The sequence below is a fragment of the Aotus nancymaae genome, unplaced genomic scaffold (assembly GCF_030222135.1).
Source record: "Aotus nancymaae isolate 86718 unplaced genomic scaffold, 86718_ANA_hifiasm-v0.15.2.pri h1tg000040l, whole genome shotgun sequence".
Lineage (NCBI taxonomy): Eukaryota > Metazoa > Chordata > Mammalia > Primates > Aotidae > Aotus > Aotus nancymaae.
Window position 1 is genome coordinate 6,531,816 of NW_026988454.1, and position 23,201 is coordinate 6,555,016.

General features: G+C 39.9%; 1 protein-coding gene across 3 annotated transcripts in view; it reads left to right on the forward strand.

The window, feature by feature from the left end:
* Positions 1-23,201, forward strand: part of PRKN (parkin RBR E3 ubiquitin protein ligase) — a 1,419,146-nt gene that overhangs the window by 955,487 nt on the left and 440,458 nt on the right. For all 3 annotated transcript variants that reach the window (XM_021670246.2, XM_064360477.1, XM_064360476.1), the window contains one exon: positions 7,962-8,098. In XM_021670246.2, coding sequence (XP_021525921.2) covers positions 7,962-8,098 — 137 coding nt within the window. The remainder of the gene's footprint in view (positions 1-7,961; positions 8,099-23,201) is intronic.

Sequence of the window (23,201 nt, forward strand, 5' to 3'; positions counted from 1 at the left end):
GGCAGATCACTTGAGGTTAGGAGCTCAAGACCAGCCTGACCAACATGGCGAAACCCAGTCTCTACCAAAAATAGAAAGATTAGCCGGGCATGGTGGTACACACCTGTAGTCCCAGCTGCTTGGGAGGTTGAGGCATGAGAATCACTTGAACCCATGAGGTGGCGGCTGCATTGAGCCAAGATCGTGCCACCGCACTCCAGCCTGAGAGACAGAGTGAGACCCTGTCTTTAAAAAAGGAAAGGAAAAGAAAACAATACAAATGGCATGTAATAAGCTACTAAGTTGAATATAAAAGCAATACTTTCTAAATATAAACATTACAAGAAATTAGACAGCGAATGGAGCATCAATGTTAGCTGGAGTTTTACTGAAAAACTCCTTGGGAGAGGTTGCGCTTCAACTGAACCTTGATGTTTTGGGGGAAATAAGGACTAGTAGGAGGAGTCTTGCACGTAAGGATAGGAGCATAAGGAAAAAGGCAGCGAAGAGACTGATTTGAGAGAAACAGAGGGATTTGTGAATGGGAAAGAGGGAAAGACATTTATTTCATAGGGCGAATCCAGCTTATGGAGGCTCTCTCTGAAAGACAGAAGAAAATCCTGAGGCCTTAAAACATAAGCACTGGAAAACTAGTTCTTATTTGGGGGCCAAGAACTGTCAGGGCGGAAACCTCTTTAGAACAGTGTTGATGGGGTGGGCTGCTGGGATCAGGCAGGGGTTCAAGGGAGGGAAGAGGGGATGGAGACAGCCTGGGTGTTGATGTAAATCTCGGCCTGAAAGACACTTGTGAGAATTCAGACTCTGCGAACACTCGTAAGGCCTAATCCGTTGCTCCAGGGGACACTGCACTGTGGCCACTCCTAAATCTTTACTTAATTATTTTTATAGCTCCTGTGTTGCAGGCTCTCAACCTCAGCAGGTATATGTTGAAGAGAATGTCTGAAACAGAAAAAGTAGCTGTTACTTGAAACTTTTGTATGTCCTTTCATGATAGCATGATAGTCGATAAGATAAATTAACCTATCAATGGGAATATAATCAATTTGATAGGGATTTTTTTTTTTTTTTTTTGAGACGAAGTCTCACTCTGTTGCCCAGTCTGGAGTGCATTGGCATGACCTCGGTTCACCACAACCTCTGCCTGCCAGATTCAAGCAATTCTTCTGTCTCGGCTTCCCGAGTAACTGGGAGTACAGGCACACATCACCATGCCTGGCTAATTTTTGTGTTTTTAGCAGAAATGGGGTTTTACTATGTTGGCCAGGCTGGTCTCAAACTCCTGATGTTGTGATCCACCTGCCTCAGTCTCCAAAGTCCTGGAATTACATGCATGACTGTGCCCGGCCTGATAGGGAACTTTTAAATAAGAAAGTTCCAGGTAGCCACAAGCAAATGCCACAAGATGCACAAAGTCAAGTTCTTGCCCAGGAGTGAAAGGGAACGTTCCTGACGGGAGGGTCTGCAGAGTGCTGAGGGCAGATAGCAGCAGGGTCAAACTGGGACACCACACCAGTGTTAGAAAGTCTCTTGAATTTCATAACATTTAACACCCCAGATGGGATGTCTATTTACTGGATGAGGCTTTAAGAGGAAAAGGAAACTCTTTTAGGAAAGAAGATAGAGAATTTATATTTTCATAATCCTTTTTAACATATTTACAATGTTATTTTATGTAATATTTTATGAAAAACCTTTATAAACAAGAAAAGCCATTTAGTTTGTTCAGCCTCTTCTCTCTATGTAGACTGAATGCACTGAGCCATGAGCGATCTTGGGAGCCCTTCCTCCAACCCCAGAGATGGGCAAGGTGGTCTCTAAATTCATCCTTATGGCAGCACCTACCACACGATGAATAATTAATTATTTGTCTTCAGCTCTATAGACTGTGACCTCCTGAGGAGGTGGCACATTCTTGTTCACTTTTATAGGACGTGACGTGACAGTGGCTGGCATCTAGTGGCCGGTCCACCATGTTGGCAGAATGGGTGAATAAAAATGATTCAAAAATGTAGACATAAATGAATTTTACCTTGTCTACATTGTATATGCTGAAATACCGGGACTTCTGCAAACAACAAGCTCACAGAACCAAAGTAAACCCTCTTCTGTGCAGCGGGGTGGATTGGATAAAACAGGAAGAGCATGAGCAGAGGAGGCAGGAAAAACCAGACGGGTAGTCAGTGAGCTCATTCAGGATCCGCCAGTGTCTTAACAGGGCTCTGATTCCAAGCAGGCCAGTGGACAAATGAACTAATTTCAGGATTTTAGACTTGGCTGCTGGAAGGAATTTTGAAGGTCATTCAACTGTTGAGCTTATTTTAATTTCTAAAAGTCGGGTCTATCAATTAGCATCTTGGAGCAGGCGCCTCTCCAGTGAGCGGGTTGCTCATTTGGCTAACTCAAATAATGAACTCCTGGGACCCACGTAGGCCGAAATACTCTCTCTGGCGTTGCTGTGGGCAGGCGCAGTGCCGGATTCTTCTTTGTCACTAGTGCACTTTGGCAATTAGTATGTAACTTGGCTAAATATAGATCAAATTAAAATGCATTTAGACTCTGAGATTTCAGTCATTTATTTCTTTATTGTTTATAAGCCATCTCTAACTAAAAGGGGCTTAAAGTGACAGTCGTTAAGAAGATAAATTCATGTGTTTTTTTTTTGTTTGTTTTTTTGTTTTTGAGATGGAGTTTCGCTCGTTACCCAGGCTGGAGTGCAATGGCGCCATCTCGGCTCACCGCAACCTCCGCCTCCTGGGTTCAGGCAATTCTTCTGCCTCAGCCTCCTGAGTAGCTGGGATTACAGGCACGCGCCACCATGCCCAGCTAATTTTTTGTATTTTTAGTAGAGACGGGGTTTCACCATGTTGACCAGGATGGTCTCGATCTCTTGACCTCGTGATCCACCCGCCTCTGTCTCCCAAAGTGCTGGCATTACAGGCGTGAGCCACTGCGCCCGGCCTCATGTTTTTTAATGGTATAGCTTTCCTCTTGTAATTAATTTTATCTAATCAAATACTTTGTTAAATGCCCAGGAGTCATGGTTCTCCATCTTCAGAGTCTACAGAGAGCTTTGAAAGATTGCTGACTGGGGCGTAACTTCTACATTACTGTTGGGCAGACTAAGAACAGCGGAAACAACCTGTGAATTTTCAAGGGTCACGTGTTAGCTAGATTGCAGGACTTTTTCCCTCAAGTGAGAAAATTTTGTTTTTATTTCCTCAAGGATTTTTCATGTAATATTTTATTTTAACTTGTGCTGCTTTTCATTGCATTTCAGATGCTGCTGCTATTCATACATGTACATACATATGTAATAACTTTGCTTTCCACTGGGGAGAATGAAGAAACCAGCCACTCTAGATAACTCAGCGTTCTCTTTCCCTGCTCTGTGCTTTCACAACTCCATTCTTTTCTTGACCTCGGGTGTTTTCTGCATCTGTATGCACTGGAATCCTGACCCTTTTTCATATGCCACTACATTCATGAATTCTTTCCTGGTCTGCAATCTATATATGACCTCTTCTTCCTCTGAACCTGTATGAGTTAGATATTGCTGAATAACAAGGTACCCCATAACTTAGTGGCTAAATAAAATAATAAACATTGCCTCTCACAGTTTCAGCAGGTCAGGAATTTGGGATCAGATCAGCTGGATAATTCTTGCTCAGGGTATCTCAATGCAGTTATAGTCCAAATGTCAGCCTGGGCTTCAGTCATCCTTGGGCTTGCTGACTGGCTGCCGAGTAGATCCCAGCTGTTGTTAGGAGGTCCCAGTTTCTTGCTACATGGACTTCACCAAAGTACTTCTTGAGTGTTCTCCCAAGATGGCTGCTCACTTTCCTCGGAGCAAGTGATCTGTAAGAGCACAGACAGAGGCTGCTGTGTCTTTTCTGACCTCCTCTTTGAAGTCACACATTGCCATTTCTGCACTTTACCCATTGCATGTGGGTCAACCCATTCAATGTGGAGAGGAACTACAGAGGAGGTAGAGCTCACTGAAGAACATCTTTGAAGGCTGCTTACCCCAGAGCCTGGCGATATATCCGACATCTCTAACACAGCTTAAAATATTCTGCCCTGTATTTCAATAATTTGTTTCCCTCTCCTGCCCACTCTACTGGATTTACATGTCCTTGCTTCCTCATCTTTACATAGCTTGAAATATCTGGCACATTGCTGTCAATATATGTCACATTGCATCTACAGCCTCTCTCTTAATGAGTATAAATGAAGAGATACACATGGGAAAGAATCAGGCAAATGGAGAGAAAGAGAAACAGATTTCGCTAGACAGTGTGCGAAGGAGGGCAAATGAGAGAGAGAGAACAAACAAGGTAGACAGCAGAGTGAGTAAATTGCACATTTTACTAGATAAACATAAACACTCGCATACTATTTTTGTATATGCTAGAGTATTAGCTTTATAAGAATTTAAATATTTGGAACACCATATAAGCGTATTCTACTTTTTTAATGTGTATGAATGACTTGCCACATTTTTTGTAGCTAAAACTCCTTCAATCATGCTTAAATATTCTGCAAACAAAGGGTCGCTTTTTATCAAAAGAGAGAAGTCGTTGGTTACAAATAATTCTTTGGAAATGTCAAGGAAAGCATTTATAAGTCTTTTTACATATGATTGAGAACTTTACTTAACCTTTAATTTACCGCCCTTTAACCTGACCCAGTGGGGTAAAATCATCTCTAGATTGACCAATTAACATTTATATGTAGATAACTAGAGCAAAGGGCACGCAGGAATGTCAGGAGGAACAAAGGACCCATGAGAGGATAACTCCTGGCGGGTCCTGCTCTGAAATGTCACCCGTTCATCTTCTCATTTCCACTCCCAGAGCCCCTCATACAGCATAGTCCAGTTCTGAGTAACTCATGTCTAAACTACCAAAATGACCTCAAGTAGTTCTCACTACTTCTAGCTTCTTTCCCTCCATACTTCTGTCAGAGTTAAACTTACTAAAACATTGTTCCCTTCTCATGTTTAAAAACTCTCTTAGTCCATTCTGTAATCCCAGCACTTTGGGAGACTGAGGCAGGCCGATTATGAGGTCAGGAGTTCAAGACCAGCCTGGCCAAGATGATGAAACCCCATGTCTACTAAAAATACAGAGAATCAGTTGGGCATTGTGGCAGGTGCCTGTAATCCCAGCTACTTGGGAAGCTGAGGCAGAGAATCTCTTGAACCCGGGAGGCAGAGGTTGCAGTGAGCCAAGATGGTGCCACTGCACTCCAGCCTGGGCAACAGAGTGAGACTCCATCTCAAAAAAAAAAAAAAAAAAAAAAAAAGAATTCCTGAATGACTCATCTATCATTTTTGACTCCCTGTAACTTGTAAATGTCCTTTTTTTCTGAAGAGGATATGCAAAAACACACATGACATTCCAGCTTCCCAGGTTGCATTCCACACCTGTGTCTGGGCAGTGTCTCTTCCAGGGAATGTCATGACTCTCTGTCTTCACTTCCAATGCCAACCATGCCGTAGACGTTCTTAGTTCACGGAGATTGAGGTGGCCTGGTGCAGCCGTAGCTTAGTTTTCAGTAGGACTCTTCCTGTGTCCCTAGGAAGATGCACTTCACTGTGTGGGAACTAGAGCTCTGGACCCACCGCGTCTGCAGTTCTCTGTGCTTCATTCCCAGTTGCGTGATGGGTAAGATGGACTATTTATTTTGGAAGGTGGACACGTTTCAGAAGGTGTCCAAGCCCCAAGACTTGGACCTCTAAACTTTCCCTCATGTAATGGCTCCTGTAGCTGCACAGGGTTGATTTCACACCATGGCCACCAATGTAGTACTTGTTTCTTGTAATCTTTTCCAAATAGCAGGATGTCATTAATAGAGTAGGACAACTGATGTTCCATGTATGGTTTAAATCATGCTGGATTATATTAAAATGGAAGGGAAAACCATAGAAGTGTGCTGTTGTCCACCCGTGTGAGAGGGAACTCTTTCTAACAAGAATGGCAAACAATGCAGAAACTATACCAATGCCCACATCCCATCACCCCATGACTCTGTGGGCCACTGTGGCAGGAGTTCGTAGGCTGACCATTTAGGTTCTGTAAGTTTTCTTTATATTGCCTCTACAGGATCATTTCTAAGCTTTCTTTTTAACTTTGTTATATACGGGCGTATTTTCATAAATGTTCTAATATTTTCTCTATGCATTAGTAGCAGATTGGGAGGTCTATAAAGGTTTTAGTCTACCATGTTGCTGAGAGCAAGATGGAGAATATTTTTCCTGTAACAGCTGTGAGAGAGAAAGGTAAAATACAGCTACTTTATAGGGTCACAAAGTGAAAAAAGTATGTGTGTACTTGAGCATGTGTATGTGAATGACTCTTTGGTTAGAAATAAGAAAGCATTATGTTTTATTATCTTTAAGGGCTACTTTGTTAGAAGGGAAAAAGTTTCAAGTTCCAAGGACAGATAGTGCCTACTTGACTAAGATTCAGAAAATAGGAATGAAGACCCAGGAAGGACTTGAACTGGTCCGAGAGGGGAAAGGAAAAGGCATGGCTAATCACATCCAGGTGCACTCTTGCTCCGATTAAGCTGACTGATAACTTACAGATCCACAGCATTAAAATACCAAGGAATTTTATTTTCTTTGTTTTATATTACATATTGCTTTGAAATAAGTGGGATAACAGAAGTTTGAAAATCTTTCAGGTGTTAAGAAATTATCTTTTATAATAATATTAATTTTCTGGAAAGGGGGCTTTTGAAGAGCTCTTATATCTGTTAAGGACTGGATATGAAATGAACATGCTTATTTGTATTCTGTTATAATTACATAGGAAATAGGCTTATCTAAATAGACTCCAATAATTTTCTATTAAAATCACCTTTGGGCCGATTTCAAATTAATATATTCAGCTTGCCTCCTGTTTAACATAAAATTGTGTGGTTCATTTTCCAGTAAAAATACATGATTTTTAAGATTTTTTTTTACAAAGTATTTTAAGGAAATCAAAAAAATTTAGGACTTGTAGATACTGGTTTATTAGTAATACTGTAACCATAATCTGAGAAACAGTATTTGGATGGTTTCAAGATGGCACAATAGACAGAATCTTGCAGCAGAAGAATCCCTGCAGGATAACCTTTTATCCCTAAATTCGACTTTTATATTTGCTGGTAAAATATGAGAGAATGTTTAACATTTTTACTTTGATGCAATAGTAATTTTTCTTTTGATTGTGGGAAAATTCAGGTTCTATTATTATACTATAATTATAATTAAATTACCAGGCAATTGTATTTTATTTATTTTGTATTATACATTGCTTTAAAATAACTGTGATAACAGAATTTTGAAAATCTGTCATCCCATTGTTGAATTTTCTCAAATTATGGTTATGAGAGTACTAATAAATCGCTCTATACAAGTTCTAAATTTTTGGATTCCCTTAAAATACTTTGTAGAAAAAAATCTTTAAAAAATTTTAAAGATCTAAATGTTTAAGACATTCATTTAAAACTTTACAATGCCTAGTATTATGAATACTAGAATATCAATAGAAACATAGGACCTACTTTCAAGGAGATCACAGTCTATAAGAGAGGAGAAGATACCAATACTATGATATAATCACAGATCAATAGAAATCTATACCGGTGGATTTGATAGGTTATTTGGAAATTCAGAGTGAGGGAAGACTTCCAGAAAGAGATTTTGTTTTAGCTCAGGTTTAATTAAAAAAGTTGAAAAATGTGTTAACATAAAAAAATACAAAATTAGGAGAATCAGTGTTCTGTGTAGTTCACTGAGCGCCTCCAATTTTTAAAATATAGTGTCGGTATATATGAGCTCAGTTCTTAGCAGCTCTTTGCACAGAGCACACTCTACACAACCCTACAGGATTACAGAAATTGTTCTAAAGCACGTGCCGCCTTTCCACACTGGCAGGTACTAGAGGAAACATCTTCCTTTCTCTCTGCAGGAGCCCCGTCCTGGTTTTCCAGTGCAACTCCCGCCACGTGATTTGCTTAGACTGTTTCCACTTATACTGTGTGACAAGACTCAACGATCGGCAGTTTGTTCACGACCCTCAACTGGGCTACTCCCTGCCTTGTGTGGGTAAGTCTAGCATGTTTTTTCTTCATCTCTAATACTAACGAACAGAAGGGCTGTTGTAAAACGGTCTTAGATACACGTAAACCCTAGCAGAGGAGTTGAAAATTTAAATTTGATCATTGATGGGTATGAAACAATAATGTTTGGATCACAAAAGATATAAAATTCTGGGGAACGAAGGAATTACGTTGAACTGGAAAATGCATACCTTGCATAAAGGCATTGAAAATAAGTTGGAAAATATTATTCAGCCAAGGTTTACTAAGTTTTTCTGTGGGTCAGAGTCACTCTCCATGTTCTAGATTTTTACCCTGGAACTAAACCAGTATTACCTAGTTTTTAAATTGTATATCTCTATCACTCAAAATGTTGAACACATACCCAACATATATAAAATAACATATATGAAAAACAAGAATGAGATAAACCTGAACTATTTAATATTTTATCTTCTAACATGACAAAGCACCCTTTACTTGTGCTATACTTTTATTACATATATACATTTTTATCGAAGTGAAATTCATGTGACAACCAATTAACCATTTTAAAGTGTACAATTCAGTGGCATTTAGGGCATTTGCAAGGTTGCACAAGCGCTACCTCTGTCTGGCTTCAGAGCTGTTTTTAAACACCTCCTACCCAAGTAATCACTGCCCTTGACTCCCTGTCCCAGCCCGGCCACCACCAATCACTTTCTTCTCTATGGATTTGCCTATTCTAGATATTTCCTATAAAAGAAATCATATAATAGGTGACCTTTTGTGTCTGCCTTATTTCCCATATTTGAGGTTTATTCAAGTTGTAGCATGTATGAATGTTTCTTTCCTCTTTATGGCTGAATAATATTCCATTGTGTGGCTACCCCACAGTTTGTGTATCCATTCACTTGTGTTGTCTCCATCTTCTTGGTTATTATGAATAATGCCGCTATAAACATTCATATATAACTTTCTGTGTGGACATTTGCTTTCATTTATCTTGGATATATACCGAGAAGCAGAATTCTAAGTTTAACCTTTAGAAGAACTTCCCACTGTGTTCCGCAGATGCTGTACCTAATATTGTCACCAGCAGTGTGGCAATGTCCAAGCGTTTCTGTTTCTCCACCTCCTTGCCATCACTTGTTATTGTTTCTAACTAGTCACCCTAGTAAGTGTGAAGTGGTGTCTTATTGTGGATTTATTTTCATTTCTTTAATGACTGTGATGTTGATTATCTTCTCATATGCTTGTAGCCATGTATCTTCTTTATAGGAATGTCTGTTCCAGTCCTTTCTCTGCTCATTTTTAAATTGAGTTGTTCATGCTTTTGTTGTTGAGTTCTAAGAGTTCTTTATATATTCTGGATACTGGATCCTTATCAGATATATGAAATGCACATATTCCTCCCATTCTGTAGGTTGTCTCTTCACTTTGTTCATAATGTCCTTTGATGAGCAAAAGTTTCTACTTTTGATGGAATCCAATTTACCTGTTTTTGTTGCTGTTATTGCTAATGCTTTTGGTGTCAGATATAACAGTCCATTGCCATACCTGAGATCATGATGATTCACTTCCGTATTTTCTTCCAATAGCTTGCCTCTTATATTTACATTGATCTACTTTGAGGTAATTTATGTACCTGGAATGAAGTAAAGTTACGACCTCTCTCTATATGTAAATGACTGCAATGTGATTAAATATGTTTCATTAATTCTTGAAAACTTAATTTGAAACTATGAGATACCTTGACTCAATGGTGAAGTTTTAAGTTCAGTTTATTTCAAGACTTAGTTTTAATGTCAATCATAGCTAAAAAATATGCCTCAAAATGATTACAAAATCCAAATGGAATAAACTAGTTGCTTTGCTGACTTTGTAAATTATGATTCTCATTTTTAAGCATATCTACCGACAAAGCAATAATTTTAAAAATTAAGATTCACATAATATATGTTAATGTATTATAAGGAAAACCTGTTTTTGAAAGTTATTGTGCCTTTATTTTAAATTCATTCAAAATCCAGCGAAGTGATTACTTACAGATTGGAAAACTGCAGTGCTTTTAATGCAACAATTTTCTTTTGGCAAACCTTCTTCCTTCATGAAGCCATGAACAATGGAAACATTTCTAAACATCTATTTTCAAGTCTTTTCTTCATACCCTTAGTTATCAGTTCATTTTGAACTCATTTTCTTTTAAAGTGTGTCTTTTTATTTTAGACAATTTCAAACACATAAAAGTAAGAAAAAATACTACAGTGAACCTCCCTGCACCCATTAGTCAGGGTTTGTAGTGTAACAAGATGTTCTAGACCTTTCTTGTAATTCTTGCCCAACAACCTGTAATCAGCCATTTTTCTCAGGAGCTCTGGCTCCCTATTGTAGGAAATAGTATTTAGAAGTCTTGGTGCTTGGACGCTCATTGTCACTGTATTGGTTACTGTTTCTAGGCCTAGTTGAGCAAGCTAGGAGACATTTTTTTAAGTAAACACTGCAATATTAGTTATACTAACATTTTCAGTTCAAATCCAGTGGTATCAGATTTTCATAAAAAAGTCACCAATGTTACAACGCTTGTTTCTTTCACTCTTAGCAAAAGTTCTGTTACTGAGTGATACCAACAAACTACTCATTTGCCTAACTTTCAAATGCACCCACAATAGTATCAGTATTACAGTATCAACACCATCACCCAAGAATGATTACTGAAAACAATGTTAAGATTTTTACAGTTTGTCATTAGGGTATATCCTTATAGGGCTATAAAAACTCATGTAAGTTAATGTATAGTTATGTCATCAATTGAATGCATATTTCTCATTGCTTTTATTTTTTTAATTTAATTTTGTTGTTGTTGTTGAGATAAAGTCTTGCTCTGTCACCCAAGCTGGAGTGCAGTGACGCAATCTTAGCTCACTGCAACCTCATCTTTCTGGGTTCAAGCAACTCTCCTGCTTCTGCCTCCCAAGTAACTGGGACTACAGGTGCATGCTACCATACTCTGCTAATTTTTGTATTTTTATTAGAGACAGGGTTTCGCCATGTTAGCCAGGCTGGTCTTGAACTCCTGACCTCAGGTGATCCACCCACCTTGGCCTCCCAAAGTGCTGGGATTACAGACATGAGCCACCACGCTTGGCCTTTCATTGCTTTTAAATTTATTTTCCTTTTATAATATGTAAAATATTTCTATTATTCCAAAGCTAAAGCCACAAAACATGCTATATACAGAGAAGTATATCCTTTATCTGTATTCTCTTCAATATATCTTTTCTCTCCCAAAGGTAAACCTTTATTAAAAACAATCACCTATTTTCAAAACAGGTAAACTACAGATGATATAGGTGATGAACTATAATGATATAGATGTGTTGCCTTCTTAAGTAAAAAGTAGATTATGCACATTTTTCTTCATCTTGCTTTTTTCACTCTATAGCATATATTTTAAAGATCATTTCCTAGTTTGATCTAGATATTTTCTTCCATTTAAAAATATATAGTATCATTGAATTCCTTTATGTAGGTATACCTTACTTTTTGCTTATTAGTGAACACTAAGTTTTTTTTTTTTTTTTTTTTTTTTTTTTGAGACGGAGTTTCACTGTGTTGCCCAGGCTGGCATGCAGTGGCACAATCTCAGTTCACTGCAACCTCCCATCTCCCAGATTCAAGCCATCCTCCTGCCTCAGCCCCCTACCCTCCCAACCCCAGTAGCTGGAATTACAGGCATGCGCCACTATGCCTGGCTAATTTTCGTATCTTTAGTAGAAACTAGGTTTCACCATGTTGGCCAGGCTGGTCTTGAACTCCTGACCTCAGGTGATCCACCTGCTTCAGCCTCCAAAAGTGCTGGGATTAGAGGCGTGAGCCACCACACCCGGCCAGTTTTCATTTTTTACTATAAATATTGCTACAACTAATAGATTTGTATGCACCCATATTTTCATATTGTTGTCAGAGTATTACTGAGATCTGCTCACTAGAAGAGGGGTTACTGCACCAAAGGGAAAATGTTGCTTTTACTGTTTCCAAATTCCCCTCCCAGTAGTGGTGGGCTTTCCGTGCCCACCAGCAATGTCAACTGCGAAGTGCAGAGATCAGGCCCTCCACTTCCTCCCCAACAGGGAAGCTGAAAGGCTTTTGCTTATTTCTAATCATATCTTTGAGAAATGGTATTCTATGTAGTTGGCTCTGTTTTTCTTTTTAATTTTAAACAAAGTTGAGCATCTTTTCATATGTTTAAGATCCTCTGGCATTTCTTTTTCTCAGTCATGTTGAAAACATCACCTTTTCTTTCGGGGACAGGTTAGATAAATATATTCTTTTCAAAAATATTTTCTATATAGCACACTATTGACAGCCCCTTATAGTCACAGAAAAAGTTAGCAAAATTGGATCACTTGTATTTTTGTAAAGAATGTGTGTAAATTAACTTCAGTTTTGCTGGTTCTTTGCCATGAGATAACTAACAACCTCCTTGCAAAAAGACTTTGCATGGTCAAGCTCTATCTTGTTAAAATGTGTTATATGAATTCTACTATATGTTAATTGTGTTTTAAATACCTTTTAGACTTTTTGATTTTTAAATTCAATATGCCAGTGCCATCCTCAGAATCTAATGCACTCCTGGGTTCAAATTCTTGGTTTTAATAGGGAGTTAGGCAGAGGATGAATGGGATGGATTATAAGATGTTGTTTTGCAAAGTTTCTTTGGAATCCTTTTATATATTTTTTGTGAATGTGGCCACTTCATCACTGGTTACCTAAATATAATACTCATAGAAATTTGCTTTTATTTTTCAAAATGCCAGTTGCTATTGAGAACTTATATTCCCCTCTTTTCTTTAATGTTTAATAACAACAAATGCAAAAAGTTACATATTTGTGTATTTTGCTCTTTAAAATATGAGCAAGTAACCAGAAGCTGAGACAAGCTAGAAGCAACTGTGCTGTGATTCAGCTGTGTAGTAAATCCTCCACAGGCATGGTTCAGTTCCACCTGTCTCTCCTGTCTTCAACGGCGTTTTAATATGTATCTCCATAAGTACTCACGCATAAGAAAATATAGTTCGGTTTGTCCCAATATTGTTTAGCATGTATTATTTCAACCTTTTTAAAAACTGTATATCCAATTATAATGTTTCCCTATATTATGCAGAAAGAAACTTTGAATTGTCATAGAGTTTGTCAAGAACAAACTGGATTTTCTTTAGTATTTGCTCAACAGAGACCGCATTTTGTTTATTACTTGCTTAGTTTTTCAATGTCTTGCTCAGTGCAGTGGCTTCCTGCTCTCAATGGCTGATATCTCGGAACCTATTTTATAATCACACGGGTGTTCACTTAGGTACCCACATGGTCAGTGCTGCCTTTTTCTCGTTTTCCTCGTGTTTATATTATTAGTTCTATCTTTAATTAATGGTTTCTTTGAAAGATTATTTTTAAGTCACTTATCTGTTTTAATAGAGTTAATTTAATTAAAATGAGGTAAGTTATCCATTATTCTTTTAGTCAAGCAAAGGTGACCTTCTGCTGAAAGGTAACTGACAAGAGAGCGCTCCACTCTCCAGCAGTGGCTGTGGGACTCCCTGTTCCCTTGGGACACCCCTTGGCAATACATGACATATGATCATCCAATACACAGGCTAGGTCATAAGATGGTACTCACATCAGTCTGTACATTAAGTCTTAGTGGAGGTCAGTTCTTTCACATTTACCGTAATACCTGTGTAAGTCCTAATTTTACCCCCTTAAACCAGTGAACCATTTTGCACAAATCCTGGGTAACATACGGCACCTCAGAAAAACCTGGTTCAAATTCCAGCTCTGAATCTTAACTATATACATAATCTAGGGCAAGGTTTCATCTTAGGTAGGATGGGGATAATGCCATAGCATCATTTTATGTGGACACATTAAAATAATGCCTTGTGAAGTACCTTTTGGGTAAATGCTGAAGACAGTAAGCACACAATGTATACTGGCTTTTGTTATTTTGGTTGTGATTTCAACATGCAGTCCTGTAAACATATTCATACTGTGTTTGGGTATATGTCTGCATCTGTGTGTATATTTACAGAGAAATATGCATTTGGACTTTCTTTAATTATAGGTTGCTGTTTCCTATAACTCAGTGCATAAATCAACCAATTACTGTTAACAGTCCCAGAAAACTGATCTCAAGGTTTTAAAAATTATATATATATATATATATTTAACATATATATAAGTTCTTATATACATGTCTATGTGTATGTGTGTATGTGTGTGTGTGTATGTGTGTGTGTGTGTATATATATATAGTTGGTTTAAATTTGAAATAACGCCAGTAAATTAGAAATATAATTTTCTTGACCGTCTTCCTATAGAACTTTCAAAGGTGTCATAGTTTAACTGTTGAGGCAAGCTTATATATTTACACAATGATTAGGAACACAGGTTATACATACATACATATCTAGCGCCTATATGTATGTGTGTGTGTGTGTGTGTGTGTGTATATATACACACACACACACACATATATATACATACACATATATACCTATATATATATATATATAGAGAGAGAGAGAGAGAGAGAGAATATATGTAGAGTTAGCAAACTATTTTCCAAATTACACTGGTCTTATCCACCAAATGTCTTGTTAACAGTGTCTGTATATATTCATTTCTAGATAAATATCTAATACCTCTTACTATCAAGATGTATGTAATAAGATGTTCTTTTTTGTTTCCATAATCTAGTTTTTTGTATCTCTTTCAAACATCTTAAGCTAAACACCTTCAAAGCTCCGTTTTGGACATAAACATTTTTCAAGGTATGCCTAGTCAACAATGAACCAGTCTTTTTCATTGACAAAATTATGATGATGAATAGTTAAAACTGGCTTAAAATACCTTCCAAGTAGAAACCTTGCTCTCCTCGTGTGAACTCTTTATTTTACCAGAGATTGTGTTATATTTTCTAAGGGTGGGATATGAAATTCTATTTCCCTAGCATTCAAAAATGAGTAATGATTAGTGAGGGCTTGCTATAAAAATGGTGCCACTCTTAGTGCTTACATATAAACATCCGTTGAATATCCACAAAGCCCTATTGCGATGGATGTTATTATTCTCATTTTTATACATGAAGGAATGGAGCCTCATAGAAGTTCATTAAATTGCACATGCTGTTGTACATAGCCTGAGATTTGTGGCTCTAGAACATGTGTTCCTAATCACGGTGTGAATACATAAGCCTGCATCAGCAGTTGAACTATGATACCTTTGAAAGTTCTATGGGAAGAAGGTCAAGAAAAGAACATTTCTAATTTATTGGCACTGTTTCGTATTTATTCTTATTTGTACAGAGGAAGAAGTAAGGGCTCCATATGATTAAGCAATCAGGATCACAGAGTTAGGAGGAGGAAAGCTGAGCGTCCAACCCAGATACGGTTGGCTCCAGAGCTCCGTGTTCCTGCTGCTCTGCCCACTGTGGTCCTCAGCCCCAGATACGCTTTTCAGTCACATGGAAGTTTTTAAAGATCCCAATGCCAAGGCCAGGCCTCAGACCAATTAAATGCTAACCTTTTAGGTTAGGCATCAGTGCTTAGTACAGTTCCCCAGTTTAAACATTTAAGACCCACTGTTAGGAGTGAGCATTCTGTAAGCAACAAGGTATTTTCAGTGGGAGTCTGCAGCATTTGTAAATGCAAAAATACTCCCTCTGCCCATTTCTATTTCATCTGTAGTGATTCGACTTGCTAGCTAGCATGGGTTTTTCAATAGATTTTGATGAAGTTGCAAATAAGATTGACAGACATAGCCAAAACAGCCCATTTCCAGAACCTCTGACAGACTCTTACCCAAAGCTGTCGGCTTTGGTAAAAACTTTATAATTATCCCGAAAGCTTTGCTGTCTTTTTGCTACACTGGCTTTTACTAGCAGTCTGTGCTTGGGATTATTTTGAAATGACAAAGCATCCTCTGCATCTCCCTTTAACACTGAGTAGCACACACACAACTTGGTGGAGCTTCATGTATTTAGGCTGATTTGTTGAGAGTGCCGCTGTAGAATCTATGTGATGGGTACTCTGCAAAGTGCACTTACTACCTGTGCTTCATGAGCCCTGGCAGCACAGATTTTCTGTAGTCCTAGGGGGCTGAGGAGGGAGTTTCCCAGCTTCCCTATGACATGCCGCTGGCCTCACCATTAGTACCATTCAAGTACATCTGTTTTGCTTGTTTTTTGCCTTTTATTTTTTGTTTTGCTGTTGTGCTCCCAGGTCACTTTTCATGTAATTCTGGTTTTCACCTTTTATGTCCACTCACCAACTATAGTTTGTTGTGGGTCTCGGTTCTTGTCAGTAATAGTGCAGCATGAGGCAGATAGGTCTGATGTGTTTTAGATACAGAGATATTCTTGATGCCTAGAGTCAAGAAACCTGGGTTGCAGACACCTATTTAGGGAGTGAAACAAAATCTAATGCAAAAGACTGTTTTTTGGCTTTTGAACATTGCTCTCCTAAATACAAATAACCATGTCAGTGTAATTCCCAAAACACATTGGAAAACTAGGGAAATATATTAAAAGATGAATTACCAAAGAATATATACAAATGGCCGACACACATATTAAAAATTCAACGTATTTAGTTGCCAAAGAATTGCTGACTTAGGCCAGGTGCTGTGGCTTAAGCCTGTGATCCTGCACTTTGGGAGGGCTATGTGAATCACTTAAACCCAGACTTTTGAGCTAGCCTGGTGCAATATAGGGAGACCCCTTTTCTACAAAAAATTAAAATATTAGGTCAGTGTGTTGGAGTGCGTCTGCAGTCTCAGCTACTTGGGAAGCCGAGGCGGGAGGATGGCTTGAGCTTGGGAGGCTGAGGCTGCAGCAAGCCATGATTGTGCCATTGTACTCCAGCCTCAGTGACTGAGTGAGAGCCTGTCTTGAAAAAAAATTTGTTAACTTAAAGCATTACGTATAAAATGATGAACACACATTCACAAGAGGTAAGAATATAAATTCATGTATTTCCAAAAAGCAATTTGGCAATCCATATTATAAGCTTTAAAATATTAACAAACTACCCAGAAGCCTGTTCCCACACAGTCTCCATGTGTCTGTCTGTCTGTTTGCCTGCCTCTCTGGAATGCACAGCCCATTCTCTTTCTAGCTCCTGGACCTTGCATAACTGCAGTTGCCACTGTGAAATGGTGGCATCAGGATTGATGCCACACTGAAACTTAAGTCCTGACGTGTTTGCTGTCCAAGGTTGAAGTTCTTTCTGCCTCCAAATTAACTGAAATTAAATCAGACTTCCTAAGTTCCTGAGTTTAAACTCCTTCCTGTTTTATTTTTGGGAATGATTTGGCAGTTTTGACAGTTTTCCTCTGATTTAGATGCATGAGGCAGTGTAAAGTCAGGGTAATAGTCTAACTTCTGTAACCAAAGCAACACTGGACTTGCGGTGGCTGAACAAGGTCAGGGTTGGTCTCCTCTCATGTCATTGTCCATTGTGGGTTGGCCGAGGGGCCTCTGCTCCACTCTATCATTCAGCGACCCAGGCCCCGATTTCTGCCATCCCGTGGTTCTGTCTCCCACACTCTGTGTCTTGGCTGGATCCTCTTCATGGGGCCAGGTGGCAGAGGAAGGGCTGGCAGCACACCACACTGGAGATTCAGGTTTCGATCCCAGGCCTGTAAACGGGGCATGTCGCTTCCTTCCATGTTCCTTGTACCAGAACTCAGCCACAGGGCTCTGCCTAGCCATGACGTATGTGTGTGTGTTCAGGGAGTAGAAGGGATGGGGTGGGAAGCATGGTCTGGCCCTGTGCCAAGGAGAAAAAGCAAACGGACTGTCAACACATGGCAGTCTCTCACACTGGTGGAGAGGAGGGCGATACGTAAAATTTAGTGACTGGCTTCTCAGCTTTCCCCTCCCTGCTTGCAAGAAGAACAACACTCAATCAAGTGACTTCATTATAAGGAGTGACAGGTACATGGACAAGGACCAGAAAAAGAGCTATAGGACACAATTGATGATGTTGCAGAGCTCAGTCTAGCTGCATCAACGAGGCACTGTCTGTTCCGCCACCTGTTTGGCCTTGGAAATGCTGCCTTTACAGAATTCCACTTCAGAGGAGACAACAGAATGTCATGTTTGCTTGCTACATGCGTGTGTCTTTAGTGGATTACAGATGACGTGATTCTGTCTTCCCATTTGAAACAGCACCAGCGGCACGGCTGGCTTCCTCTGGGAGGAACGCCGAGCGAACTTTTCCCCTGGTTCTTACTTCCCTTGGATTTCTACTCTCCAAACTGACTTCTTTCTTCTTCTTCTTCTTTTTTTTTTTTTTTTTTTTGCATCTTATTAAGTGTTTAAAGATAAAATAACACTTGAGGAAACAGAAATAAGGTGGGAATGTTCTGAATAGCTAACAGAGAAAATAAAAAATTTTTTTCCATCCATTTCTGCCAAAAACTCTTAAAAAGCACATTCTACCTTTGTTTTATGAGGGCAAATGCCAACAGTTTTTAAGTATAAATTTATTACGTATTCAAAGAGATGGAGAAAGATGTCTGTCAGTGCTTAAGATAGCTACAAAAGTTGCTCAAAACAGCTGTCTGTAGGATTTCTTGTTTTTAGTGTGTGTTTGTGTGTGATATGTGTATGTAGATAGGTAGATGGAGAGATGAACGGGTGGATGGGTTGATTCATCGACAGATGAAAGATAGATAGATAAACAGACAGAACGACCTGAATTCCTCTCGCCCCCTCGTCAGCAGTTGCTGCGATATTTGAATGTATGCGTTCTGCATTATCAGTAGAGTGGGTACCTCCCGAGGCTGGGGGCTTCTAACAGCAGTCAGTAAAATACTAATTGACCTTTAGATATATCATTTTAAATGGTTCGATGTATTCTTAACTCTAGTATGAGCCATAGTGTGCATATACCTGAGAGCTTACAGCACTTGTACAGTTGTAGATTTTCATAGTTATAGAAAAGCTCTGTAACCACCACCTGGATCAGAGAGTGTGAACCCGCAGCCCAGAAGCCTCCATGTGACCCCCTCCATGGCCCCTCCTCTGCCTGTCTAGATGTAACTGCTATCTGATCTTAATCATCATCACTCTCTGCTTTTCTTCACAGCATTACCATCTATACATGGATCCCTAAGTAATCAAGTATTGCCTGCTTTTCACTGTCAAACTAGTGCTTGAAAGATTTTGCCACATTTTCCTCTCCAGAACCGTCTGAATTCCAGTAATACTCCTAGTCCTGAACATCTGAATATATGTGCAAATTATTCCAAAGTTCGAGGATTTTTCATTCTTATTTTTGTTATATATATATATATGTATTTTGTTAATTACACTAGATAATGGCTGTCTTCCTCATTGGGTTGAGGGATGTGTGTTATTGGGTGTGAAAGTAGTTTATCATCTTTTTCATCAGCTAGAGCTTATAATCAGAGATTTAAAAGCAACTGTAATAGTGACCAAGAAGAAATGCTTGGATGACAAGATCATTTTATTGCACTTTGGTGAGAGTGAGTCTTGTATTTGTTTGATGAATTTTAAGAAGCAGAGCTCATTGCCTGCGTTAAATACCCTCCTTTATTTGTCAGTGTTGTATCTACCGCCATCGACTGCTTCACATTTGGTGTTTCGGGTGGTTCAACCTCAGCGAGCCCCACAGCCAATGTCAGAACATGCCGATTGCTGAGAATCACCTAAATGATGCTGACTTAGAGCAGCCAAAGAGCCGCTCGGCCGTGTGCAACATTAGAGACACACGGAGCAACACGGTCTGTGATCTCTGCGGGCTCACAGGAATGAGATGTGTGCTATATCTTCCTGAGCTACAGATTTTTGCAGCTAGTCAGAACTTTATTCCAGAAGAAAGCAGGGCCATGTGGGTCCTGAAAAACTTAAGTGTATTTGAGGCTGAAATCCCTTTGGATTTTAAATATATTCTTCCTGGTTTAGACAGGTCAAAAAAAAAAAATACTAGCTATAGATTCAGTTCCTTCATCACTACCGCCATCATCATCACCCACAGCAGGCATCTATTCAGAGCCTGGTGTTGCCACATTCAGTACTGTATGCTACTTTGGCCACTTACACACACACACACACACACACACACACACACACACACGGTAACTGTGATAAAACTTTATTCTTCCTCCGTGTGCGGTGTCTTGTGTTAATGAGACTTCATGCGTAGAAATTGCTATGAGCTGGTGACCTCCAGCTATCTTTGAAATAATTAATAATGTGCTTAGAGAGGTTGATTTACATATTTATGACGGTTTATACCGTTTGGTTCCAAAGCAGGACACTGAGAGAATTTAATGTTTTAAATGCATACCAAGTTAGCAAGAGGAGGAGTGGTTTAATATTCTAATGTCAAGATGAACATAAATATCTAATACCCAAACCAAGTAATTGTCTTGTTTATTTCCAGTAAGGTCTGAATGCCCTCCAGGTGATCTCGCAGGTTCCATCACTGATTCTACTGGGGTGTTGGGAAAAATAATATTTCTTATATTTTCTGCATTTTGAGCCTTTACTAGAAATCACAAGCCTTGGAATTATATATTTATGGAGGGAAACACTAAGAAACGCAGTGGAGAAACACAGGAAGGAGGAATAAGAACAGCATTCAAAGAAGTGATCTTACTTACTTCTCCGGCATCATGCCTAACCCCTCCCCAAGCTGCTGCCTGTGACAGCTCTTTCTTCTGGCTCAAGCACAGCAGTGCTCTTGTAATCGACCCCTGTCTCAGTTCGCCCAGGCTGCCATGACAAAATACCACAGCCTGGGGAGCTAACGGGACTGTGTGTTCCCACAGTTCTGGAGGCTGGAAGTCTGAAATCAAGGGGTCAGCAGGGTTGTTTCTCCTGAAGCCTCTCTCCTTGGCGGGTAGATGTCATCTTCCCTGTGTCTTCCCGTGGTCTATCTTCCCGCTGTCCTCAACTCCTCATCTTCTAAGGACACCAGTCAGATTGGGTAAAGACCTACACTAATGGCCTCACGTTACCTCTTTAATGGCCCTATTGCTGGCCTGGCGCAGTGGCTCACGCCTATAATCCCAGCACTTTGGGAGACTGAGGCAGGTGGATCGCTTGAGGTCAGGACTTTAAGACCAGCCCGACCAACATGGTGAAACCCCATCTCTACTAAAATTATAAAAATTAGTCAGATGTGGTAGGGGCACCTATAATCCTGGCTACTTGGGAGGCCGAGGCAGGAGAATGACTTGAACCTGGGAGGCAGAGGTTGCAGTGAGCCCAGATTGTGCCATTGCGCTCCAGCCTGGGCAAGAGCAAAACTCTGTCTCACAAAATAAAAATAAATAAAGGCCCTATTGTCAAATAGAGCCAGGAGGATATATTTCAGCCTGTAACAACCACCTTCTCGATTCTGAAATAGTTTTTAAATACTCAGCACCCCCAAATTCAGAAAAGGCCTGTTGAACGTGAGCCCTCTGTACATAAGTTCTGCTTCACATCATTAAACCACCAGATGTTCCCAAGGCACACCTTGTCCTGTAGCCTTCCCAGAAGCCCTTCCTCATGCTCTGTGTAGGCTGGTTTCCTGAGCTTCAACACAGTGTCCCTAAACAATACAGGCCAATTTTTTGGTTTTAAAATCTAGACTCACTAGCAGACACTTCAGGACGGATCCGCCTAACTTTCCTGTGCTTTGGAAATGTGAAGACTCGGTCATCTTCTTGTGGGTGGAGGTGGCTAAGACGGCATTTGCAGTCATATCTCAGTCCTTGGCTCTCCCAGGATGGATTGTCAGGATCTGAGGCCTTTAAAAAAGTTTGTTCTGGTTATTGTAGACTAAACTGCTGTAACAGTCAAGCCAAAAACATAACAAGTGGCTCCTACACAGCTGCAGCGTAATTCTTGCCTGGGGTGGCGTTTCAGGTGGGTGGTGGTGATTTTCCGAGGGGTATTTGTATCTTTTGCCTTTATTATCCCACTGGGCCGTGTCCATATCTCCATGGTCAAGCTCAGTCCCCACATCCAGGATCCAGCTGGCAGAGGGGAATGAAGTTATAAACAAGGCATGCATCTTTCATATGATCCCAGCCCAGAAATTGCACACACTGCTAAGATCCTTAAGCTAGGCCTTCCTCATTTGGCCATACATACCTTTGAGGGAGCCTCAGTAATGCCCCCCGAGTAGAGGCCTAGGAAACAGAGAAAAGAGGAACTTAGGCAGACACCTGGCAGTCTCTGTCAAAAAGATATTCCCCTGGTGGTACTGGGAGCTCAGCTTCCAAGCAGTAGCCTTGGTTACGTTCATGCTTCAGGAACCCTGGGCAAAGTGCGGACCCTGTAGTCAGATGGTGCCAATTCAGTGACCAGCCCACTCAACTGGACGTTCAGCTGATTTCCTCATTTTCAAATGAAGACAATTCTGAACTCAGAGTCATTAAATCAGATGGTATGCAAAAGTGACTGGCACAGTACCTGGTACACAGTAGGTATGACGGCTTCCCAGTCACCACCAATCCTATACACCAGTTTCAGAATGCGTTCTGGAAATGCGTGACTCAGGCGGGAAACGTGAAGCTGCAATGTAGGTTTAAGTTTTATAGCTGAAAAGTAAAAATCTTATTTTCTTTTTGACATTTTCTACATTCCTACTTTGATATATGAATAATTCCTTTGAATCAGGCATTAAGATTTTAAGAAGTGTAAACTGTTCCATAAATATGTGCTTGTAAAAACAAATAACTTAGAAAGTTATTGATAGTTCTTTTTTAAATTGTACTTTAGGTTCTGGGGAACATGTGCAGAACACGCAGGATTGTTGCATAGGTACACACATGGCAATGTGGTTTGCTGCCTCCATCCCATCATCACCTACATCTGGCATTTCTCCCCATGTTATCCCTCTCTGACCTCCCCACCCACCCCACGCTGCCCCTCACTTGTCCCCCGCCAACAGACCCCAGTGTGTGATGCTCCCCTCCCTGTGTCCAGGTGTTCTCATTGTTCATCACCCACCTATGAGTGAGAACATGAGGTGTTTGATTTTCTGTTCTTGTGTCAGTTTGCTGAGAATGATGGTTTCCAGATTCATCCATGTCCCTACAAAGGACACAAA